At 40.7% G+C, this 20,754-nt stretch overlaps 2 protein-coding genes across 5 annotated transcripts in view; both read right to left on the bottom strand.

Annotated features, from left to right (window-relative positions):
* med30 (mediator complex subunit 30) overlaps window positions 1–8,152 on the bottom strand; it is a 33,790-nt gene extending 25,638 nt beyond the window's left edge. The window contains exons 1-3 of one of the 2 annotated variants that reach the window (XM_071500368.1): window positions 8,061–8,152; window positions 6,840–7,110; window positions 4,326–4,484 (exon numbers count right to left, since the gene is read on the bottom strand). In XM_071500368.1, the coding sequence (XP_071356469.1) occupies window positions 4,326–4,484; window positions 6,840–7,019 (339 nt within the window). In that variant the 5' untranslated portion in view covers window positions 7,020–7,110; window positions 8,061–8,152. The remainder of the gene's footprint in view (window positions 1–4,325; window positions 4,485–6,839; window positions 7,111–8,060) is intronic. The other variant, XM_071500369.1, reaches the window with a different exon arrangement.
* Window positions 8,153–11,749: 3,597 nt separating this feature from the next.
* slc30a8 (solute carrier family 30 member 8) lies at window positions 11,750–20,382 on the bottom strand. Of its 3 annotated transcripts, XM_071500892.1 has the most exons (10): window positions 20,231–20,341; window positions 19,900–20,012; window positions 18,330–18,496; window positions 17,690–17,836; window positions 16,114–16,267; window positions 15,748–15,914; window positions 15,399–15,511; window positions 13,999–14,104; window positions 13,392–13,526; window positions 11,881–12,163 (listed from the first exon to the last, which is right to left on the bottom strand). In XM_071500892.1, the coding sequence occupies exons 2-10, from the start codon at window positions 19,971–19,973 to the stop codon at window positions 12,018–12,020; spliced, it is 1,209 nt and encodes a 402-aa protein (XP_071356993.1). In that variant the 5' UTR covers window positions 19,974–20,012; window positions 20,231–20,341; the 3' UTR covers window positions 11,881–12,017. The 3 variants fall into 3 exon arrangements, with proteins under 3 accessions (XP_071356992.1, XP_071356993.1, XP_071356994.1); XM_071500891.1 differs by lacking the exon at window positions 20,231–20,341 and having other exon boundaries at window positions 11,750–12,163; window positions 19,900–20,098; XM_071500893.1 differs by lacking the exon at window positions 19,900–20,012 and having other exon boundaries at window positions 20,231–20,382.
* Between the last annotated feature and the right edge of the window lie 372 nt (window positions 20,383–20,754).

The raw sequence follows: 20,754 nt of genomic DNA, 5'->3' as shown, positions 1-20,754 counted from the left end.
ACCATCTCCAAAGTTTCCTTTTCAAAACAGAAACCATCATACCAGACAAGATCACAAACACAGATTAGGCAGGAGACTCTCCAAACAACCAGAAGCCAATGCAACCAGAAGCCAATGCAAACTGCCATACAGTGGGAAAATACACCTTGCTCAAATAATGACTTGGCACAATGCTAATCTAAATTGTGCAAAGTCTTGAGGTTATTCCGCAGCGTCTGACCTGAGGTTGTGCAGCTGGACCGGAGGCCCCGCGGACACTAGACAATGATTCAAGAAAGCTGCTTCATCTGGAAGCAATGACTAACTGGTGTATGAGGATGGTTGGAGCTGGCCAAAGGCAAGACTAACAAGAAAGAAGAAAAAATAAATAAATAAAGGCAGACAGACAGAAATGTAGACAAGCAAATTACAAGAGAGGGAAAGACCGCGAGGAAGAGGAGGCAGGGAGACAGGTGGGAAGAGAATAAGACAGGAAAACGGTGAAAAGAGAAAACAAAAAAGAGAGAATGTATACAATAAAGAGACACGGAGACCAAGATGTAAAAATCTGGAAAACTTTCTGTGCTCCTGTCAGTTTCCAGGCAGAGCTCCATGCCAAACTGTAAACTCTGACTCTCGGAGCAAGGATATGTGCAGGATATTATATCAGACAAACTATGAGCTTGTTTCTGGCTCAAGAAAACTTTAAAGTAGGAAAAGAAGCAAGTTTTTTCATTAGATAATTTCAGACTGAAGCCAATGACATATCGAATTTTAAAGGTAGCGGGCTGATTTTGGCAGCTTGTGGAGGGAAAAAGAAATGTGCTGAGTAGGGTGGGAAAGATGGATGGTGAGTGCATTGCTTGTGTGTGTGTGTGTGAGTGTGTGTGTGTGGGTGGGTGTGGGTGGGTGCACATGAAGCCATGGAGCATATGTGTGTGTGTGTGTGTGTGTGTGTGTGTGTGTGCCTATGTGAGTCATAACCCCTGCCTCTTCCACAGAAAGATGGATGTGGTTTCCTGCCTCACAGAGAAAAATGGGCTAATGAAGTTTTCCAGGTTGCCTTGCTGAGACGAAAGGAAAAGGGTAGAAAAAGACAAACCAAAAAGACAACAAAATAATAGGAAAATAGTGGGGTGAACGTGTAAGGGCAGAGGGAAATGAAATGGGATGGCTGTTCACTTCAGGAAATGACAAGAAGGGAGGAAGACTTGGACAAGAGAGAAAGGGGGAAAGTAGAAGAAAAAAGAGAGGAAAAAAATAGGGAATGGATGCCAAGGTGAACACATAGATTTATTCAGAGAGAAAAACAAAGTAATGGAGAGAGCCAATCTCAAGCTGTGATAAAAGGAAGAAAGAAAGAAAGAAGACCAAAAGTGGAAAAATAGGGAGAGGAAGAAGAGGGAAGGAAGAAAGTGTGAAAGAGTTTGAGCAAGAAAGGCAGGAAAAAAGCTGCAACTGGATTGCAAGGAACGACAGCTGGAAAGACAAAGGGGAAAGCGCTGACGTGTGCATTTGGTCCAGCTGTTCATTAAACGGGTCTGTTGCTAATTAGGCTGCGATGAGGTCACACTGCCCGAGTCATTGATTCCACTTCCTGTTTTCGGGTAGCCAATAGTGCGCGGCTGTCAGACGGGCACCTGAATTCTCCGGGATGATAAATGGCGTGCATGCAGGGGCCAAAATCAACAACCCTCAGCCCCAGACAAACATGGCGAGCTGAGCTATTGGCTGGTCAGCACTGGACTGGGTCTCTGCCGCAAGGGGAAACAAATAAACATTTAAATAAGGTGGAAAGAAAGAGGGAGAAAAATAGCTAGATGGTGTAATGACTCAATGAGGATTTACACCATTAAGGCAGAGGAAAATGTCAAAGTGAGCCCCTCACAGACTTTGATTTAGGGGGCAGACGAGAGTCATTCTGAACAACCAGCGGATAGATCCCCCGAAATGCTGCCGAGCAACTGTATTATTCAATGCGGAAAATGTACATGGTGGCAGCCATCACAAATGTGTTCCAATTTAAGACTGGTCTCCACCCACATCCTCTTTTATCCTCAGTAGGAGTCTGGTGAGAGAGATTAGCTGCAAGCCAATCTGTAGAAATTGGGAAGGGACTGCCGCAGTCATAAATCCAATCAAACAGTGGTGGATAGCCTAGCTGTAGCCCTGCATGGAGCCTCACACAGTGTATACCCAGTGAGCCAGTGTGTGCATGTATGTATGTGTGTGTGTGTCTGCATAAGTGCACGTGTGTGTTAATAAAATGCCTTTGTGACATGCTACAGTGCACCACATGCAGGCCTATGTTGAATATATTTTGTGTGAGGCCACAGCAGGCAGGCAGGCAGGCAGGCAGGCAGGCAGGCAGGCAGGCAGGGATGGAGTGCGGCTGAGCTGAGGTGCTGTTGTTCCTGAAAGTGGATGGTGACCGTAACCAGCAGTAAAGAGACTCTGGAGACTCACCTGAAGCGACCAATGAATCTGCTGCAGGCGGAGAAAAGACAGACCTAGAGGGAGTTGGTGAGATAAGAGTGCCCCAGGGTAAAGATGTACATTTATGTGTGTGGCTGTGTGTGTGGCTGTGTGTGTGTCTGTGTGTGTGTGTATGTGTGTGCATGAGCAAGGGGGTGTGGCAGTAACAATGTCCTACTTCCTTTAAACTAACAACATCCTAATTTAGCAGGCGGTTTGTGAGAAGAGCTGTGAGCTATGAAGCAGTGCCTGAAAGTACAAATGAGAAGCGCATACAGCATGTGTTGATGTCAACATCTGGAAGGATCGATCAGGTCAAATCAAAAATGTAGTTTTAGCACCTCAGTAGTTATCACCACATCCTGTAAAATCTAATTGTCATTGTTGGTGCATTTATGTATAAAAATATAACCTGATTTAAAGTAAGATAATGTCTCAGCAGCAACTCAGAATGTACCAATCAATGAACAATAGAATAAATAATATATAAAATAAAGAACATATCACTCTAAATTAGGGTTGCCACCTAAAAGTCAATGAGTGGATACATTCATCAGGAAGACCTTAAGTCGATTTGCATTTTGTCAGTCAAATCACTGCATTTCATCTTTAGCTGTGTCATCATACACAGAGCAATGCAGGAGCAACAGCACAGCTGTAAACAATACAAACTGAATTTTGTCTAAAAGAAATCACCGAACCACAAAAATAAGTGTGATGGAAGTAAAAGCAGGTGTTGGAAATGGAGGGGACGACAACACCAGAGTGAAACCTGATGTTTTCATGTCACAGATGATCAGCAAAGTCATTAAAACTTAAGTCTTGCAGGTTAAACAAAAAAAAATGAGACTCATGTCTCCTGATAAAGGAGTTGAGAGGGGCAGCCTCTCTGCTGGTGAGCTGAACTGACACAGACTGGTCAGGGGAGTAAATATTATACCTCTCATATATGTAGGTAAGGTGTACAGAGGAACACAATCAAGTTTAGTGTTTACCCATATTTAGACTGGATAATAATACAACTGATGTTTTCCTGTAATGAAAAAATTGATGAAAAATAAAATGCCTTATGTAGTGAAGGTTTGTGTTTAGTTGGCATATCTGTTTTCTAGCACCATCTTGGCTCAAATTAGCTATAGAGGCTTTGTGTTCAAACTGCAGGGGTCAGTTTGTATGGAGGCAGAGAGGTGCTTCTAGTGTCCTCTGATCGGTGGACTCCTCCTGAGTGAGGTTTCTCTAACATAAGTATGGTACCGTTTGACGTTCATTACCTGATAAAGATGTAACGGGCAACACACACCTGCAGTTTCTGGCACGCCTCAAAACTCTTCCAACAACTGTTTTTGAAGCAACTTGCGATGATGCATCAAGCCACTGTCCTATTTTCACATGTCAACATGCATCAACTTGCAGCACTTTGATCACCTTTGCTCCCTGGATTATCACATCTGACTCCTACTCCTTCTTGTCTGAATGGTGTGCGCAGTGTACACTACAGGTATTGACTGACAACAGAGTCGGACTTGAGCACTGTTTATAACACAGACTTGTCAATAAGATCTTATAGTAAGCAAGAAGTTAGTTCAAATTATTACCTTTATTCAAACAGGCCCAAGTGTCTGACATAGACTCACACGTATACTTCACATAACACAAACCAAAGCTGAAAGAATCAGTCACATAGAGAGCTGGAAAACTGAGATTGGAATTTTCAAAGATTTTCTCTGCATTTTATAGACTACATGGTCAGTGTCATAGTAGGTCATAGGTTTTGACTCCCCTCTCCTCAGAAGAATTTGATGGGACATAAAAAAAAAAAAAACAGTCTCAAATCTTCCAATTGATCTGCATATTCAGTGTCCATGTCTCACCTCTGGGGGTATGGGATCCAGCCCCGCACAGTTCTCGTTGCATTTGTCATAGACGAGGCGCAGCTTGCGGAAAAGCACAGAGAGCATGCGTAGGTGCTCCTGGAGTTTCCCCAGCCTGTCCTGGTGGGTGTTGGGGTGGTAAGTGACTCCATTAGGCAGCTGAGAAGCACCACAGGGGAAATATTGGGTTAAACATAGCACAAGCCTACAATTTTGCTAGTGATAATAAAAAGCAACAGCCATTGATCCCCACTGCCAAAATCACTCTGTTGTCCCCCAACTGGTAATAGTCCACTGGAAACCCCCCAACTAATACACATTATATGCACTTTAATTTATATTGATAAGAAAGTGGCAGTTCCATTTCAGCTCAGGAGTAAGAGCTACAGGCTATACAGAAAGCAGAAACTGTGTTTTACATGTTTGTGATCATGCAACAATATAACTGGTTATGACAATACAATATTATTACAATTTACACTAACACACACAAAGTCAGCACCATCAAAAGGTTAACTGCTTCAGCTGCTGCACTTTTAATGTTTTCTCTTGCTCTCATACCAAAGCAGCATCACTGGCTTTTAACTACAATGTGTGTAAAAGAGTAACAAGGCATGCTTTTTTTTTTCCGAGGATCGACAAGCCTCTGGGACAGCAATGTCTGATTATAAACATGCGACATAACATGAAACAAGCCTGCCTTCAGGGCAAGCAAAGGGAAGACAGAGAAACAGAGGGGAGACAGACAGAAAGAGAGAAGAGAGAGAGACAGAGGGAGGGAGGAAGGGAAGGGCAGATAAATGAAGAATTTTTATGAGTATAAAGACAGCCTGTGATCTACAAAAAAAACAAAAAAAAAAACAAGTCACAACAATGCTGTTTGTGCATTCTGTGGCTGTTTCTTTGGCCCCGTCTCTGGCTGTGATTTTAACAAGGTGCAGGAGGAGCACGTCCATGACAAACCCACGCTGACCTCGGCACTGTCAGAGCTGAACTACATGTGAACTGCTGACCAAACTAATATAAAGAGTATTATCCTCAATAAAAAATGCATGAGGAATCCATTAGCTTAACTAATTCAACAACAATCGACCATCACTTGATTGCAGTGAATTAATGTACCATGTAAAAATAAGACACATATTTAAGATTTCAGTAAAGATTTCAGAAGACAGTAAATTGATAATATTTCAAACAGCATACTGTGTGTGAAACAGCCTCCGAACAAAAACAATTTGTTCAACCGAATAAAAATGTAGAACTAAAAAGGGAAAGCCGGTCCGTGGCAGTGGTCATGACCCTTTATCTAAAATAGCTGCTTCTTTGTTCTGAGCATATACGCAAAGATAAATTCCCCATTTGCATTTAAAAACAGGCAAATCACTGGAAAGCCAAGAGGGCAGACCCCTTGCTTACCTTTTGTTGGATTCCTTATCATCCTTAACGTTACAGTTGAGAAATATATACCATTGTCATTATAACATTTTTTTCACTAGTGGGTGGACAGCGCAGATTATATTATACACTTCTGTGAAACATTTTGATGCGAGTTTCTTTGCCGTTATTTGTGACCGTCACCTAAACTTTGAGTAAGACCAAACCAATAATTAAATCTGGAATACGTCAGAGCTATTTTCTCTTTGATGCTGAGAAAATTAGATTAGCTTTGGTTTTGTTCAACCAAGATTCATTTTTTTATCTGCTTTAAAAGGTCAAGCTAAAGCTCGGCTTCAAATCATGCAAAAACAGGCCCTCTCCATAGCAGACATTTTGACAGAAAAACACAGGTGTAACGAAGAAGATTAACAATGGCTCTGTTCTAGCCTCATCTCCTACTCCCACCATGTGCAATATCAGGACCAGAAAACTGAAGCAGCTAAATGTAATTCGAGCATCATTCATCTTATCATTCAAATGTGTGCTTTTTCTTCTGTGATATGTCAAAATGTGTTCTGTGAAAAAGGCACATTTGGAGCCAGGATTCTGACCGGATACAGGATAAGACCAGATTTTTTTCCTACATCACCAACAATTTTAGCTTCTTTGCACTTGCACTAACCAATTTCTTTTAGATTCATTTTGCTAAATTAAAACAAGAGTTTATATGGTTGCCAGAAGATATCGATAAAGTTTAAAGTCTCTACTGTCTGCTGGCACTGTCTGTTTTTAAATCCTGCATCAAAACATAGTTTTAATTGACGGGCAGTTGTTTCATTATTTGCATAATGGTGCTTTGTCATCAGACCTATTATTAATATTTTTGTACATCCTTTGGCTTTTTATGATTATATTCTGATATTCATTTTTACACAGATCTGTTCAATAGTGTTGTATCCAAAGACTGCAGTTTTCTACTCCTTTTATGCTGTTGTTCTTATGGCACTAAGTGTCTGGTAAGGGTGTTAGGACCATGGGAAAAACATGAAAGACAGAAAGAGTGGAAAACAGAAAAATGGAGGTGGACTGTACCCATATTTGACAGTCATGTGGACAGAGAGACAGAGCAAGACAGACCTGCATGTTCCTGAGGAGTTGAAAGATCTCCATGGTCCTAAGGACAATGTCTTGGACCGTCTCCTGGCCGATGCGACACAGTGAGGCCGTGTTGACATCACGAGCTGCCTGGGCCTGCTGCTGTTGCTGCTGCGGTGGCGGCTGCCCGCCAAAAGGCGACACTAGCGGTGGGGTTGTCATGGAGAAAGAAGGTGAAGATGACGGAGGAGAAGGTCTCGGTCCAGGTGAAGTTACCTGTCAGGCTATTCCACACCAGCACACCCTTACATGCCTTGATGAAGTGTTTGACAGCAGTGGGAGAGAAAAAAAAATCAAAATAAGGAGGAAGTAGGAGAAGTTGGCAGTTAATGGAAGTCTTGAATACTGCACTAGGGCTGCTAACGATTATATTCATAATCAAGTCATCTGCCAATCATTTTTTTGATTAATCTATTAGTTGTTCGGTCTGTCAATCATCAGAAAACAGTGAAAAAGAAAATAATCATAACATGATTATAATATAATAATTTCCCAGAGCCCAATGTGATGTCTTCAAACAGCTTTCTGTATTTGAATCTTCACACTGCAGAGGCTGAAACTATCATGTTTGGCATTTTTGCTTAAGAATGTACATAAAAAATCATTCATCAGAATAGTTGTAGATTATTTTTCTCACGATCGACTAACTGATTGATTGACTGGTCTAAAATAAAACGATGGCCACATTTATGTGTAAGGATATTGGCATAACATTCACTTAGTCCCATCAGACAGCTACTGTATTATTGTTATAAAGTACAATAACCTTTATTAAATGAAGCAGGGATCTTTTCAAGCTCCACATCTGTCACAAATGTACTAATTCGGAGCAAGTGTCAAGGTAAAGAGGTTTAATACTGATAAAGTCACTGAGCTAACGTTTTAGCCTTTAATATAAGTTGTATACCGGGGTTTCAGAAACAAGTTAACGTGTCTTTGCATCAGGGCAGGTCTGTTAGGTGCTCCCCTGGACTTCAAGTACCCCACCAAAATGTCAAGACGAGTGACGTGTTAATTAGCCGACATGTAACAGTGGAGTGGTTATCACCAAAGCTAAGTGGACAGCCAAATCACACGACACTTGAGCTTCCTCTCGGTTCATTTTTTCCGTGTCCTTTGATTATTCCGGCACGACGTGGAAGTTAACACCGCAGTGGTTCTTCACATCCATGTAATATCACATTAGACAACGTGTAAAGTTACCTGTGTGGTGATAATTTATCTGTTTTGTTGACATGTCAAGTCCCCTGCTCTGCTACCAGGCTCTCAGCTGCAACTATCGCGAGATTTGCGACCAGGAGCGGTAAGTAATGGAGTAGAGGCGCCACCTGAAAATAATTTCTACTTAATTTGATGCGATTTTTACCAGACGTAGATACTATAATCTTCACGAATTGAAATAAAAAATATCCGTTAATATCAAAGTTAACATATGTAAATCTTTTAAATTATCCGCGTCCCTCTTAATGTTTCGAAATTAATAGCAACATTACGGTAAAGCAAGGCGCACTACAAAATTATTCAGGGTACTTAGGGTTGCAGCGCCATGTGCTGGTGCACTCTTACTTAACAGCCAACTCACACATATCTGACTCCATCAGCCCTCAGGCCAATTTACGCCACTTGATTGCTTCTCATGGGTCATTATAACTTTTTTAGTAAGCATAATGCAAATTCATCCCATAGCTGGGTATGTTGTGTACTCTTTGTTAAATGAAATCCTTCAATGCACCCACCCATCCGTTCCTCACACTGTACAGCTGTGCTTGGATTATTTCGTGAGCCATCAGAATTCAAATTAATTTGAAATGCAAGAGGTGTCAGAAATAGACAGTTGGCTATACAAAGCTGCTTTTTCAGCATGTGCTCTGCCATGCAGCAGAATTACTGCTCTGACTTACAGAGGCTGGAAATAAGAGCTTTATTGAAAAAGGAAAGGCTCTGCCTTCAGGCTTGAGTGGTGCTGAAAAAGTAGATTAGGATGCCTATTACTTAATTTACATGATTCATTCAAATTTGGGGGTTACAGGCTGGATTTCAATTTCCTTTTATCTGGAACACATTTTGTGTAATAATAACCTGAAGTCATTTCTTTTCACTTATTCTCTTTCCCTTAAAAAACACCTTATCTGCAACATGCAACACTGATATGAAAGACACTGAGTCAAGTTCACTTGACTGCCCACAACTTCTTAATTGCGGAAGGATAGCTGGTTAGCCTGCCAGGATGAATGAGTGTTACTCTTACAGTCCCCATCTGCTGTGCCACCAGACCAATTGAGGCATGCCATTTGGAAATGAGTTTCTCCATAATCATCCAGCCTGTCTTCTTGGTGTGTTTAATTGGGACATGGGAGTTGTTATGGTGAGTGGGTGGAGGCAGGTAGTGAGATGAATATGCTTCCCCAGCTCTGTTGTTGAATTATACATTTGACATTATAAGAAATAATTTTGAAAATAATTACCTTCATTCACATATCCGTGGAAAAGGTTGGAAAATGCAAATGGGGTGTGTGGATATGTGCATGATTATTTTGTGTGTGTATGTGTATGTGTGTGTGTGTGTGTGTGTGTGTGTGTGTGTGTGTGTGTGTGTGTGTGTGTGTGTGTATTTATCATGGGGGCAGGGCTGCCTTCTCAGCTGTCAAGAGGCCTTTACCTACTTGAGAGCCCATCTATCATCACTGATCAAAGTGAACAGAGGAGCAAGAGACTGTATTGATCACATCAAGGCAAGCTGATGGAAAATGCATTGATTTTAAATGGATTGTCAAGTTAATGTAATCGAACCATATTGAGACAAAACATTACTGTAAACATCAAAGACCCTCATTTATCACAAGGCATTGTAAACAGAAATCTTATCATTTTGACTTTGCGCGACTTCATGTGGCGACACAAACTTAATGGAAAGCAGCAGGAAGAAAATTCAAATGAAATACTGCACAAATAGGCCGTGGAGTATCATGGAGTATCTCATTACCTGTGTGTCTCATGCCGCATACTGTGCTGTTGCATTCAATTGAGGCCTCTGACATAAAATATATCAGGCGACACGGATTACCTTGAAACTGACATCAGGTTCAGAGTACTGCATCATCTCATCAAAGCAGCAGGGGCTTGAACCTTGAACAAGACGGGGCGAAACAGACGGGGATGGTGGTGGTTGATTGAGTGGCAGCGAATGGAGAAAGAGACGCAGAGAGGAAAACCATGAGTTGGAGATGGAGCAAAAGGTAACATCAAAAAAACAAAACTGAAAGGGAGACAGACAGAACACCCCTTGCGAGGAAACACAAACCGTGTAATAATTATTAGCTGAGGGGGTATCAGGCCTAAAACGGATTATCTAGCCACCTAGTGTATTGCTCATGCTTTAATTAAATATGCACTGATCTGGTCCCTGAAGGGCTAAGTTCAGATGGAGAGAGAAGGGAGTACTATGGTCTGCTATGAAGGCAGCAGCATGTAAAGTTCATTCAGCCACTCACAGCTAATTTCACATCAGAAAGCCTCTAGAGCCAAGAATGAGATTAGTATGGCCGAAGGCATGGGACACAGGAGTGCAGTGTATAGGTGTGGGTGTGTGTTCAAACCCACAGAGCTATTTTGTGGGTGGGTTTGAATACTCTGCTCACTTAAACTTCAGTTACATGTTGTACACTACCAGTCAAAAGTTTGGTCACACTTTCTCATTCAGTGTGTAATGTGATACTGTCAGACTCAGTGTGGAATAAGATGCTTTCGACAACTTTGAAGCCGCTTAAGGAGAAACCAAAGTGGAAAATTGTGTTAAGGGGTTTAAAACGAAAACTAATATTTGTTTATGTAGAAATACCTGTAATGTGAAGTAAATAGGCCTAATTATGAAAATTAAGAATAATAATTGGTGATTATACTGTAGAAATTTCCATATGGTATAATTAAATATAGATATTTTCAAAATAAAAGACTTACAGTAGAATGAGAGGGCAGCAGCCAGCTAAGTGTCAGTTGTTATTAATGATGCCCTTGACCGTGCTCCTGTAGCTCAGGACACCCATGGCCCTCACTGCAGGAAATAGCAGAGCAGAGGAAGGTCAAACTCAAATGAGCTGTTAACACTTCAGTGTCAGTAACAGTGTCAGTGGCCCCTGGTACCTGCAAACTGCCTCAAGGTCAAGGTGTGGGGGGGGTGGGGGGGGGGGTTGTTAACAGGGATCAACATGCCCCTGAAGACAATGGATCCATTTCTATGCTTGTTGCCCAGCAACAGAGCAGCTGTGTGGGCAGTAAGGGGTTAAATGGATACTGTGCTTTGTCACAGAGGATTTTATGACATTGTAAATCAGACTTTGAAACCAAGACTCACAAGACAGTATTTGAAAAAAAGGAATATTTTATTGAATAATTCATTTCAGCTTAAACCTTACAACTGTACAAAGGCAGTGGAAAGGTGTCTTGATCATGTATTAAAATATACTTGATGATCTCCACATACAGTACTTCTCAGGTTTCTGGTCTAATAGTCCGTGCATAGAAATATTCATGGGGCTATATTCACATGTATCAGACTTTGCAAATAGATGGGGTTGTATCCAGCATCTTGAGTTGACACAGTAGGTTAATGCTCAAAGAAATTGTACTTTAGCACCGTCCGGGATGTTTCACATAAGGTCTGAGGGTAAACAAACCGTGGTTAAGATGCATGTTCAGAATTTATGAATAGATGTATAAATTAGCAGTTGCTCAACAAACTAAATCATTGAAGATGTTAAGATTCAGAAAAGATGAAAACTTATTCTACAGTGCAGATTTCTGTTTCAACATGAAGACACTTAAAAAGCAAAGACAACTCATGAATATTTAAGTTTTACACAGGTTAAAACTTCACACAGGAGCAGGATGGGGAGAGAGCTTCTCCCCTAAAATCATTCACATCCTGAGCCACCCCGCCTTTCATTAAGACACATTCTCTTTATTTTAATATTTCATTATCAACATTTCTTTGGGAATATCAATGCAAAGGCACTTAAGACACAGTCATGTGTCTTTGGCATTAATGTCACAGTAAAACATAAGCAGTGCAGAACAGCTAAATGCTGTTACCACCACAGGTTACAGCAGCTAAAATCATAACTTGGCCTTGTTCTGCTGGGCTCTGACGACTGAGGCAGGTTCCTACACCTTGGGGTCCACACACAGGGTACATCCAGGCTTCAGGTCGGCCTGTCTCTCCATTTGAATGGTGACAGAGTGGAAGTTATGGGAGGAGAAACAACTCTGTGTCATTTCTCTTAAGACAGTCTGAGCATCCACTGACTCATCTGTGAAGAACAGGGGAAGACAAAAGAAATGGCAAAAAACAATTGTGAAGTCAAGTGGTGTGTACAAATGACACTTCACTTCAAGTTCTCCTATTCAGAATTCATAAGCAGCATATAAATGTTTAATAAATGGGTTATAACACATTAGCAGATGTAAGGATTTATTTTTTTTTTATATTTCATATTTTTACAACTATGTTTTACAATGTTGTCATTTATCATCCGTCTTTACAGCCTTACTTATGGGTGTCCATAGGAGGGGTATAGTTGTGAAGTACATTATAGTGTGTTATAAAAATGGAAGCTAACTGCCATTATTAGAGCCTAGAAAAAAGAAAATAAGAATTTGCCTGAGGGTGATGCCAGAGGAAAAGCAGTGTTGTTACCAAAAATCAAAAGAGTATTCTCTGGAGGGCTTCAAGCTCAGCGTTACATAAACAGAACTAAACTGTGTTTCATCTTCAGCTGTTCTTTGTCAGCATCAGCTGTCAGACTCATGGTTCGAGCTGAATTATCTCACTAACGTTTGCTCACTAATACAGTGAAATGGCATTTATTTGGAGTTTGACAGGATATCAAACAAAGATTAAAACAAACTGTTTTTTTTTTTTGAAAATGCAGAAGCAAATCATTGCCTAAGTATGTACACATCCAGCAGACACACAGCAGCATTAGCTTTAATTGTTTTTGGTCTCAATCAACTTCCTTTAAAAAAAAAATGAGAGAAATATTAGGGTATTCAACTAACGTTAGCCAGCTACTTTCCGCAGCTAGCCCCTAACTGTTGTCTGACTGCCATCTGGTAAACACAGGAAAAATATGCCATAAGTATAATTGAATGAATTATGCTGAATAAATTACAAAACTTCTACCTAGAGGGACTTTTAGTGAAAGGAAGTAGTGATGAGTGGAGCTTTAAGTCAATTGCTATGTATGTGCGTATTTGAACATATGGAAACAAAGAAGCTTCTAACTGTGCCACTGCATTTTAGGCTGAGTGTGAGAGTGTCAAAGAATCTCTTACAAGTTCCTATCAATGCTAAAAATCTGTATGTTTTAGTACAACCAAAGCTGATGTGGCGACTGATTGTATTTTAGCCGACTCATCCATGAAGCAAGGTGACAAGTGGCACTAATTGAAAACAAATTAAAATATGATTAGATAATGTGCAGACAGCTCGTAGTTTCATGAGAGTCTATGTATTTCAGCACAGCAGTTTCTTCTCACCTACGGCTACATGTGCAGACAGCACAGCCTGGTTCATGGTGAGGGCCCAGATGTGAAGGTTGTGGACCGCTGTGACCCCCTTCACTGCCAGCAGACCATCCCGCACCTCACTGTACTTCACCCCTGTTGGAGTGCCTGAGTCATAGATGTAAAAGACATATAGTTTAGTATGAGACTGAGGAAATAATTATTGAGTCAGAGAGCAGAGGACAGATCTCCTGAGCACAAATATATTGACAATAGGTGCATTTCCATCCCCCTGTTTTTATGCACATTATCAATTTGAAAACATCAAACCTAGAAAAAATTTTAAAAAAGGTAAAAGTGTTTTTACACTTTGCTGATGTTGAAAAGTTGGTGTACTGATAAAAGCAAAAGGCAACAGACAAATAAATCAGTAAATGACCGACATGAAGCATGTGACTTAACGTCCACTGAGGAGACAAAGAAATAGCAACCAGCAAAACAACAGGTCTGTGAGGAGTGATGAGGGGGCTGCAATTTTCCTTTTTTAACACATGAAAACGAAATGAGGGCCATGTTTCCATGTTCAAATGGAAAGTGAAATATTGTTTCGGAGCGTTTGGCTTAGGAATTACAAACTCACCTTCCATCAGGACGATGAGGATGTCTCTCATGATGGTGAAGGTGGTGCATAAGACTAATATGGAGAACAGGAAGGTGCAGATGGGGTCAGCGATCTTATATTCTGGCTGAAAAACAAAACATAATGCAGAAAATGAGGGTCACATATTATCATCTGCATAAAAATAATGCGATTGCTTTTGCTCTTGATAATGGAGAGGGGGCAGTCTACTTTCCAAGCACCATCAGCATATCCCGAAAAATGTACAGTGTGTCGCTGACAACCTTTCTGCTGTGCAACTGTTAAGAAAAGTTAAAGTTAGGAGGATAGAGCTCAGTATTTCATCTTTTTTTTTTTTTTTTTTAAATCAGTAATGGTTACTCAGAGGAAAGGGACATAAGACAGTGGCAGTGAATTCAGTACTTCTTATGCACTGTGAGAGAAGCTCATAAATTTGCAGAAATGACTGCCCTGGGAGAGGATGTGCAGCACAATGAAATCACTGAGCAGACAGACAGACACCAAGCAACAAACGAGCATGTGGTCAGAAAATACAGCACCATTCTTTCCTGCTGAAAACAGCCACAGCCTTGTGTTGTTCGACAATTCCTCCAGGGTTAGTTTGTTTTTAGTGCTGAGAATACCAAGTGCTGGAAGCTAAAAATAATGCAGGAATTAATAAATGAGAGCTACTGTACTAGATGCTGCAGTACCCTCATACTAACAGATGCTTAAAAAAACACAACAAAACACAGTATAACAATTAACATAATTAACATAACATTTATCATATAATACTATAATGGAATATAATGGAAAGGTAGTGTGTTATTCTTCATCTTTAAGTTTTTTTTTTAACTTTTATTATTAGATAATGGAAAAAAATACCTGTCCACCATGAGGTACATTATCCAGATATTTATTATATAAATTGGCTTTATTAGAACCTTAATAATCTATTAAATTGAAGGACTGCATGGCAAAGTTAGTAATAAATCTGGCTATTTTTTACCTCCCTAGATAAAGGGAATTTGTGCTCATGGACTAATTAAAAAATATATTGTATTTCCTGGGTTATGTTTTATTTACATGGTAAGAAGATTGCTAGAAGCTAGATATTATTTTCAGTTGATTGATTTGATTATCTTGCTGCCACCATGCCCTAGATAAACTAGGCTGTATACTTTTTTGCAGTCTGCAGCAGAAACACACCAACTAAATACATGACTACTGAATAAGCAAGTCATTTTTTAAATTAATTTTCATTCCAAACTACTTTCAACAAGGGAAAACATAGTTATAGTTTTTTGACTTGACTTTTGTGTGTTTCACACCGACTTTCTACTCTTCACAACCCCTGATGGGCTTGTTTCACCGTCTGAAGACACTTCACCCTGTGCGCACACAGAGACACTCATTACCTTGAAGAAGATAATGATGGCGCTGACAAGCACGCTGAGGCTCTGGAGAAGATCTCCCACCACGTGGACAAAGGCTGCTCGCACACTGGCATTGGCCTGCTGAGCTCTCCGTCCTGACAGGAAAAATAACAGGGTAGTAAAGCTAATTATACACTGGATTATAATTCATTATATATTCCATTATAATGTCATTATGATGTATTGTAATGACCCCACAGTGCATATTCAGTCATAGTTAAGAATAGTGCGCAAGGGGGATTGAACACTTTCATTGTTTCATGGCCAGCAGTGATGGTATTAGAGGAGAAAGTAAAGTGACAAAATAATGACTTGTAGATTAGAAACACACCGTGGTCTGCCCCTTTTTGCTCCACGTCTTCATGGTCATCATTCGAGTGAGTGTGGTTTGAGATCTGATTGTATCGTTTTCTTTTCTTGTCACTGTGGCTGTGACCATGTGAGCTAAGCCCGCCGTGACTGTGGCCGTGGCCGGACTGGTGAAGGGTGAGAGCCATGCTGTTGAGAGAGGAAACAAAAGTATGAAATTATTCAACTCTATTCTACTCTATTCACCACAACATCTTGAAGAGACCATGAAGCTGGATTCAGTATTGCCCTCCTCTGTGTATTGGCTTTAATGAAGTCATAAATATTCAAAGACCCACTGCACTGATAAAAGCCGTATGAATGAGAAATTTGTGTGTATTTTACTTACATAATATTGGCCAGCACAGCACAACCAGAGGTAATGAGCATGATAGTGCCCTCGATCTCAAAGTCGTCGCTGATGAGACGTTCCACAGCCAAGTAAACCAACACTCCTGTTACCAGCCAGATGGTGAAAACTGACAGCAGCGCGCCCAGGATCTCTGCATGGGTGAAGAGCAGAGGAGAGTGAGGAGAGAAATAAACCTGTGGTCGAACACTTGACTGGAAGCTGATCTAGGTAACAGAGCTTTGCAACACCAGATAACACAAAAGAAGAAACTGAAAACTGCTTTAAATTCAATACACAGTTAAACAGCGTGACACACACACACACCGAATTCAAGCACAGAGGTAGTCTAATTATTGATTCAACACTAATTATCATACTAAACCAACATTTCGCAGATGTTCTGTAAAACTTGTGGCAGCTTTAGCATCATTACTCTGAGAACAGTTAAATCAGCACTGAAGGTCTGGAGTCTTCGCTAGTTTGATATTAATAACCCGTCCACAAAAATGATCCGCTGGCAAGTTACAGTGCGGAAGACCCAAATTTATAAATCTCATTGTGCATCAGCACCAGCTACACACATGACTTTCAGTGGTTTTGTAGCCAAATAAAAACAGCTTGCAAAGTAATACAGACAAAAGAGTGAACATGTCTTAACCTACAGGTTGATGTATTAAAAAAAAAAGAAAAAGTCTAACAAATGTCATCGTATTTGGTTAGAATATAGGTAAGTATTCAATAACAATCTCTAAAGTTATTCTCCTTCAATAACAACCTTCAATCTCCGGTTTTTGAACAGATGAAACAAAAACAAGATGTCACGTGTTGATTAGTGAGCTTAAAAGGTGCAGGCAGGGTGATTTTCTTACCTCTGGACAGACCCAGGTTAGCTGTTTCCCCCTTGTGTCCAGTCTTTATGCTAAGATAAGCCAAGCTCAACTAACTGGCAGGTGACTGAAGCCTTATATTTAAAGGGGCTATTTGTAAGTTTTCTCTGCCACTGAATGTGGTTTCTTGCCTTGAGCAGGTGGTGGTGATTTTTGCTTGGCAAGAGCTTTGGCCATCGTTTTTTTGTTTTTTTGTTTTTTTTTTTTAACAAGACAAGAGGTGACAATATGTCCTCTGAAGTATGCTACATCCTCAGGGCAGATTTGAGTCGCCATCGGAAAGTGATGAGACAGGCCGGCACTAGCTAGATAGCGTGCCAACTTCAGGAAGAGAAAAAACGTAATAGAGACAAGAGTTACGTAGCTTTCCCCCGCTGGAGACAGCTCTTGGCGAGTAAAGGAATGAAGTCTGACGCTGAACTTGTAAGGTTTTTCTAGACTAGTAAGCAAACAGCTGTTAATGCTAATGTGGGCTCTGTAACAATAGCAAAACTTACAAATAGTTCCTCATCTTGATTTGGGAAATCACAAGAGAATTTAACCAGTGAAGACTCTAGACACCACAACAAAACAGTAGAGAAGATTTCATGTTGGTGGGTTCAGTATCACAGGAAAATTGTTGAAAGTGCAGCTTTAAAATCTGACCGCAGCCACTGACTGATACATAAATACTGTCGACGGTGTACCTGCACGGTGCCAGCCATAGCTGAGCTTGTGTGTGGCAGGTCTGGAGGACAGCCAAAGGGATAACAGGCTGATGATGAAGCTGGTGAAGTCCACCAGCAGGTGGGCAGCGTCTGTCATCACCGCAAGGCTGCCTGCAAAATACCCACCTGCAAGAGAGAGACAGACATTGGTATTTAAATATTACATCACTTTCTTTTAAGAAGAAAAAAAAATTTAAACGGCCCAAAAATAAGTGATAAAGACAGACTGGGAAAAGGTGTGAAAGAAATGATGAGTCACAAGAAAACTGGAGAATACTGGTGATTGAGCAGAGGCAAGTAAGAGGAAAGGAAAACATACAAAAGAAAAGGAAGTGGGGGGGTGAAGGAAAGAGGAGAGAAGCAGAAGTGAAAGGAGACGAAAAGAGAAGAAAGGTCGGGAGGAATGAGAGTGGATGAGTTGCTAAATGATAAACTAAAGGATCTGATTAACAATTAACTGATCAATACCATATCAGCTGATGATCAGGTATTACAGACTGAATCTTGTTGAGAAAATATACTGGGTATGAAAATATGAAAATATGAAAAAGAAAATAGGAACCACAGAGACGAATCAAGGATTAAAGGTTAAAAAAAAACAAAAAACAGAATGACTCACCAAGGATTTCTCCAATCATGAAAATCAGGCAGATGACAGAGACCACATACAGCCTCTTCCTGGCAACTTTCTTCTCTCGTTCGCGATCCTCCTGAGCGCGGCTGTTGTCATGGCAATGTTTGATGCCACCTGTGCCGTCTGTCTGCATTGCCTCCCGGTCGGATACGCTGGATGAACATTAAAATCAGAATAAAGTCAGAGAGGCAACAGACAACAGCATGTAGTTGACCTTTTTATTACGTCTTCTAGATTCTAGATTCTTTAAAGATTATTTGGTGCCTCAGGGAATTATTAAATTACCACTTAACCTGCGGGTTATTTTTATTTTGTTCAATTGATTAACTGTTAAGCTTTGACCAATTCAAAAGGTAGAAAAAAAAATGTGTAAAAATCCCAAAACCCATCACAACTGCCAGAGCGTAAGAGGTTGTAATCTGATTGCTTTTTGTGTCCAATTTATGATCCAGACATTTAAGTAACAGTGATATAAAACAGAGAAAAGCTCAGATGTCTGGCATTTTTGCTTGATATCAATTGTCAAATTTGTTGGCGTTCAATATTAATTCTACTTCACTTTATATTTGTCCAGGTAAAAGTATGTTTAACCCATATTTGTTATATTTTCAGTGTCAATGTCAGGACTGGAGTAGAATTTTTATCCATTGCATAAAAATATGAGTAAATGGGAACAAACTTAAAGGGTGGAAATTTTATGTTAAATCACTGTTGTTTATAAGTCATCAAGGAGCAAGTAAATCTTAAGTCTCAGTTTAAATCTTCATGAAGCAGAGTCAGGCCAAGTGAACTGGTCAGCTGTCTGAAGAGATCTGTAATATCCACCCACATGACCAACAAGACCCAGTTTCGTGATCTTGAAGCTGGTTCTTCCTGATCTGATGCTCAGCAGAGGAAGCAGTGGGCAACAGAAGATGGTCAGAGTCTCTGTTTTCCCCTCAGCAGGATACAAGTATCTGCACAAATACTAGTATTTCAGAAAGTCTCTATCTGTATCTCTACAGGAGCATGTCCACTTAAAGTGTCAAGTAAATATCTGCAACTACAATGAATGAGTCATTGAGCACCACAGACGGATGACTGATGTGTTTATGCTAAGAAACAGCTTCATTGTCAATCTAACAAATTCACTTCAGTCACAGTGCCTCTCCCCTATGCACACCTCCCTGTGTTTTCAACAGTGACGCCTGCATCCCGGAATGACCGCATGCACCGGGCAATAAAACCAGTCAGATGATGACCACTTGGATGAACCACTGCACGTTTGCGCACTGCTAATCCCAGCAGACCCCAGATCAGTCCCGTGTGGAAACCCAGCGGTTCACAAACAAGGGGACGTGAGCAAAGACGCTGCCCACAGCACAGCCACCATAACAGCGGATGAACAGTTGGACAAAGTCTCTGTCCCACTTGTGTGTCTCACTAAAAACTCGCAGAATAATTGAACTGAATCAAGACAAGACAGAGTGTCTTCACAACATATTGCTGACACGTTCACATGTTCTCCTATTGCAGTTTGACTCATCTTTCAGAGACTTGAGAAGTACAGACTGACCCCGACACAGTGGTGTAAGCGCTCCTCGCCTCTGTCACCAGGGGAACTCTTTCTGGATCCTTCTTTCTGGACATGACTGACGTCTTGAGAAAATATCAGATGTGAAGAAATTCCTAAAAAAAATAAATAAATAAATTCCCAGACTAAAACAAAAAGCGTGCTGAAAAAAAAAAAAAAAACAACTTAAAAATAATCTCTTGAAAGTTTCTATTTCTTGTAATGATCTTCTGTGGGCCTTGTTTTCTCAACAGCCGCTAAACATCCTCTCAGACCATCCAGGCTGCAAACAGCTAAATATCTGATGCAGCCTTGTGACCAACAGGGTTCGCACCGTGTGCAAATGCAGGCCGCCTGCAGCGCTTCAGAGCCGGGTGATGAGAGACAAGGTGACCGCCTGCGGATCCACACCAGCGGTGGTCGGCCGGAACTTTGAAATGTCTGGTGAGGGGAGCACCTGTCAGGCCCGTACACAGCTATATCATTTCATATTCCACGTGAACTTTGCCCCCCTCTTCCTCCACCTGTAAGTTAGACTTCAATTGACATGAATAGTCACTACTCTTTACTACTCTTTCGGGACCCGCCCACCTCCCACTTGGTGATTATACAATCAAACATAGTGCCGTGCGCTCCATCCCTCAGTATAATCACATGGGCATTCATTGTTACCCCATCCGTGCTTTGTTTAAACTTACCCCTTCCTTTTAAATCATCTCTGATATAATTGTGTGAAGTTACCACCTGAGCTGAAAGCTGATTTTACTTGAGATTTCACTTGTGGATTCATAAGTTTCCATCAGGATGACTAGAAATAGCAACTCTTCCTCCATTTGAGCTCTGCATTGGAAACAGTTA

The sequence above is a fragment of the Trachinotus anak genome, unplaced genomic scaffold (genome assembly GCF_046630095.1).
Source record: "Trachinotus anak isolate AG129_WGS33_773 ecotype Australia unplaced genomic scaffold, CSIRO_AGI_Tana_v1 ptg000016l, whole genome shotgun sequence".
NCBI classification, from domain to species: Eukaryota; Metazoa; Chordata; class Actinopteri; order Carangiformes; family Carangidae; genus Trachinotus; species Trachinotus anak.
This window is presented reverse-complemented; position numbering and strand designations above follow the sequence as displayed.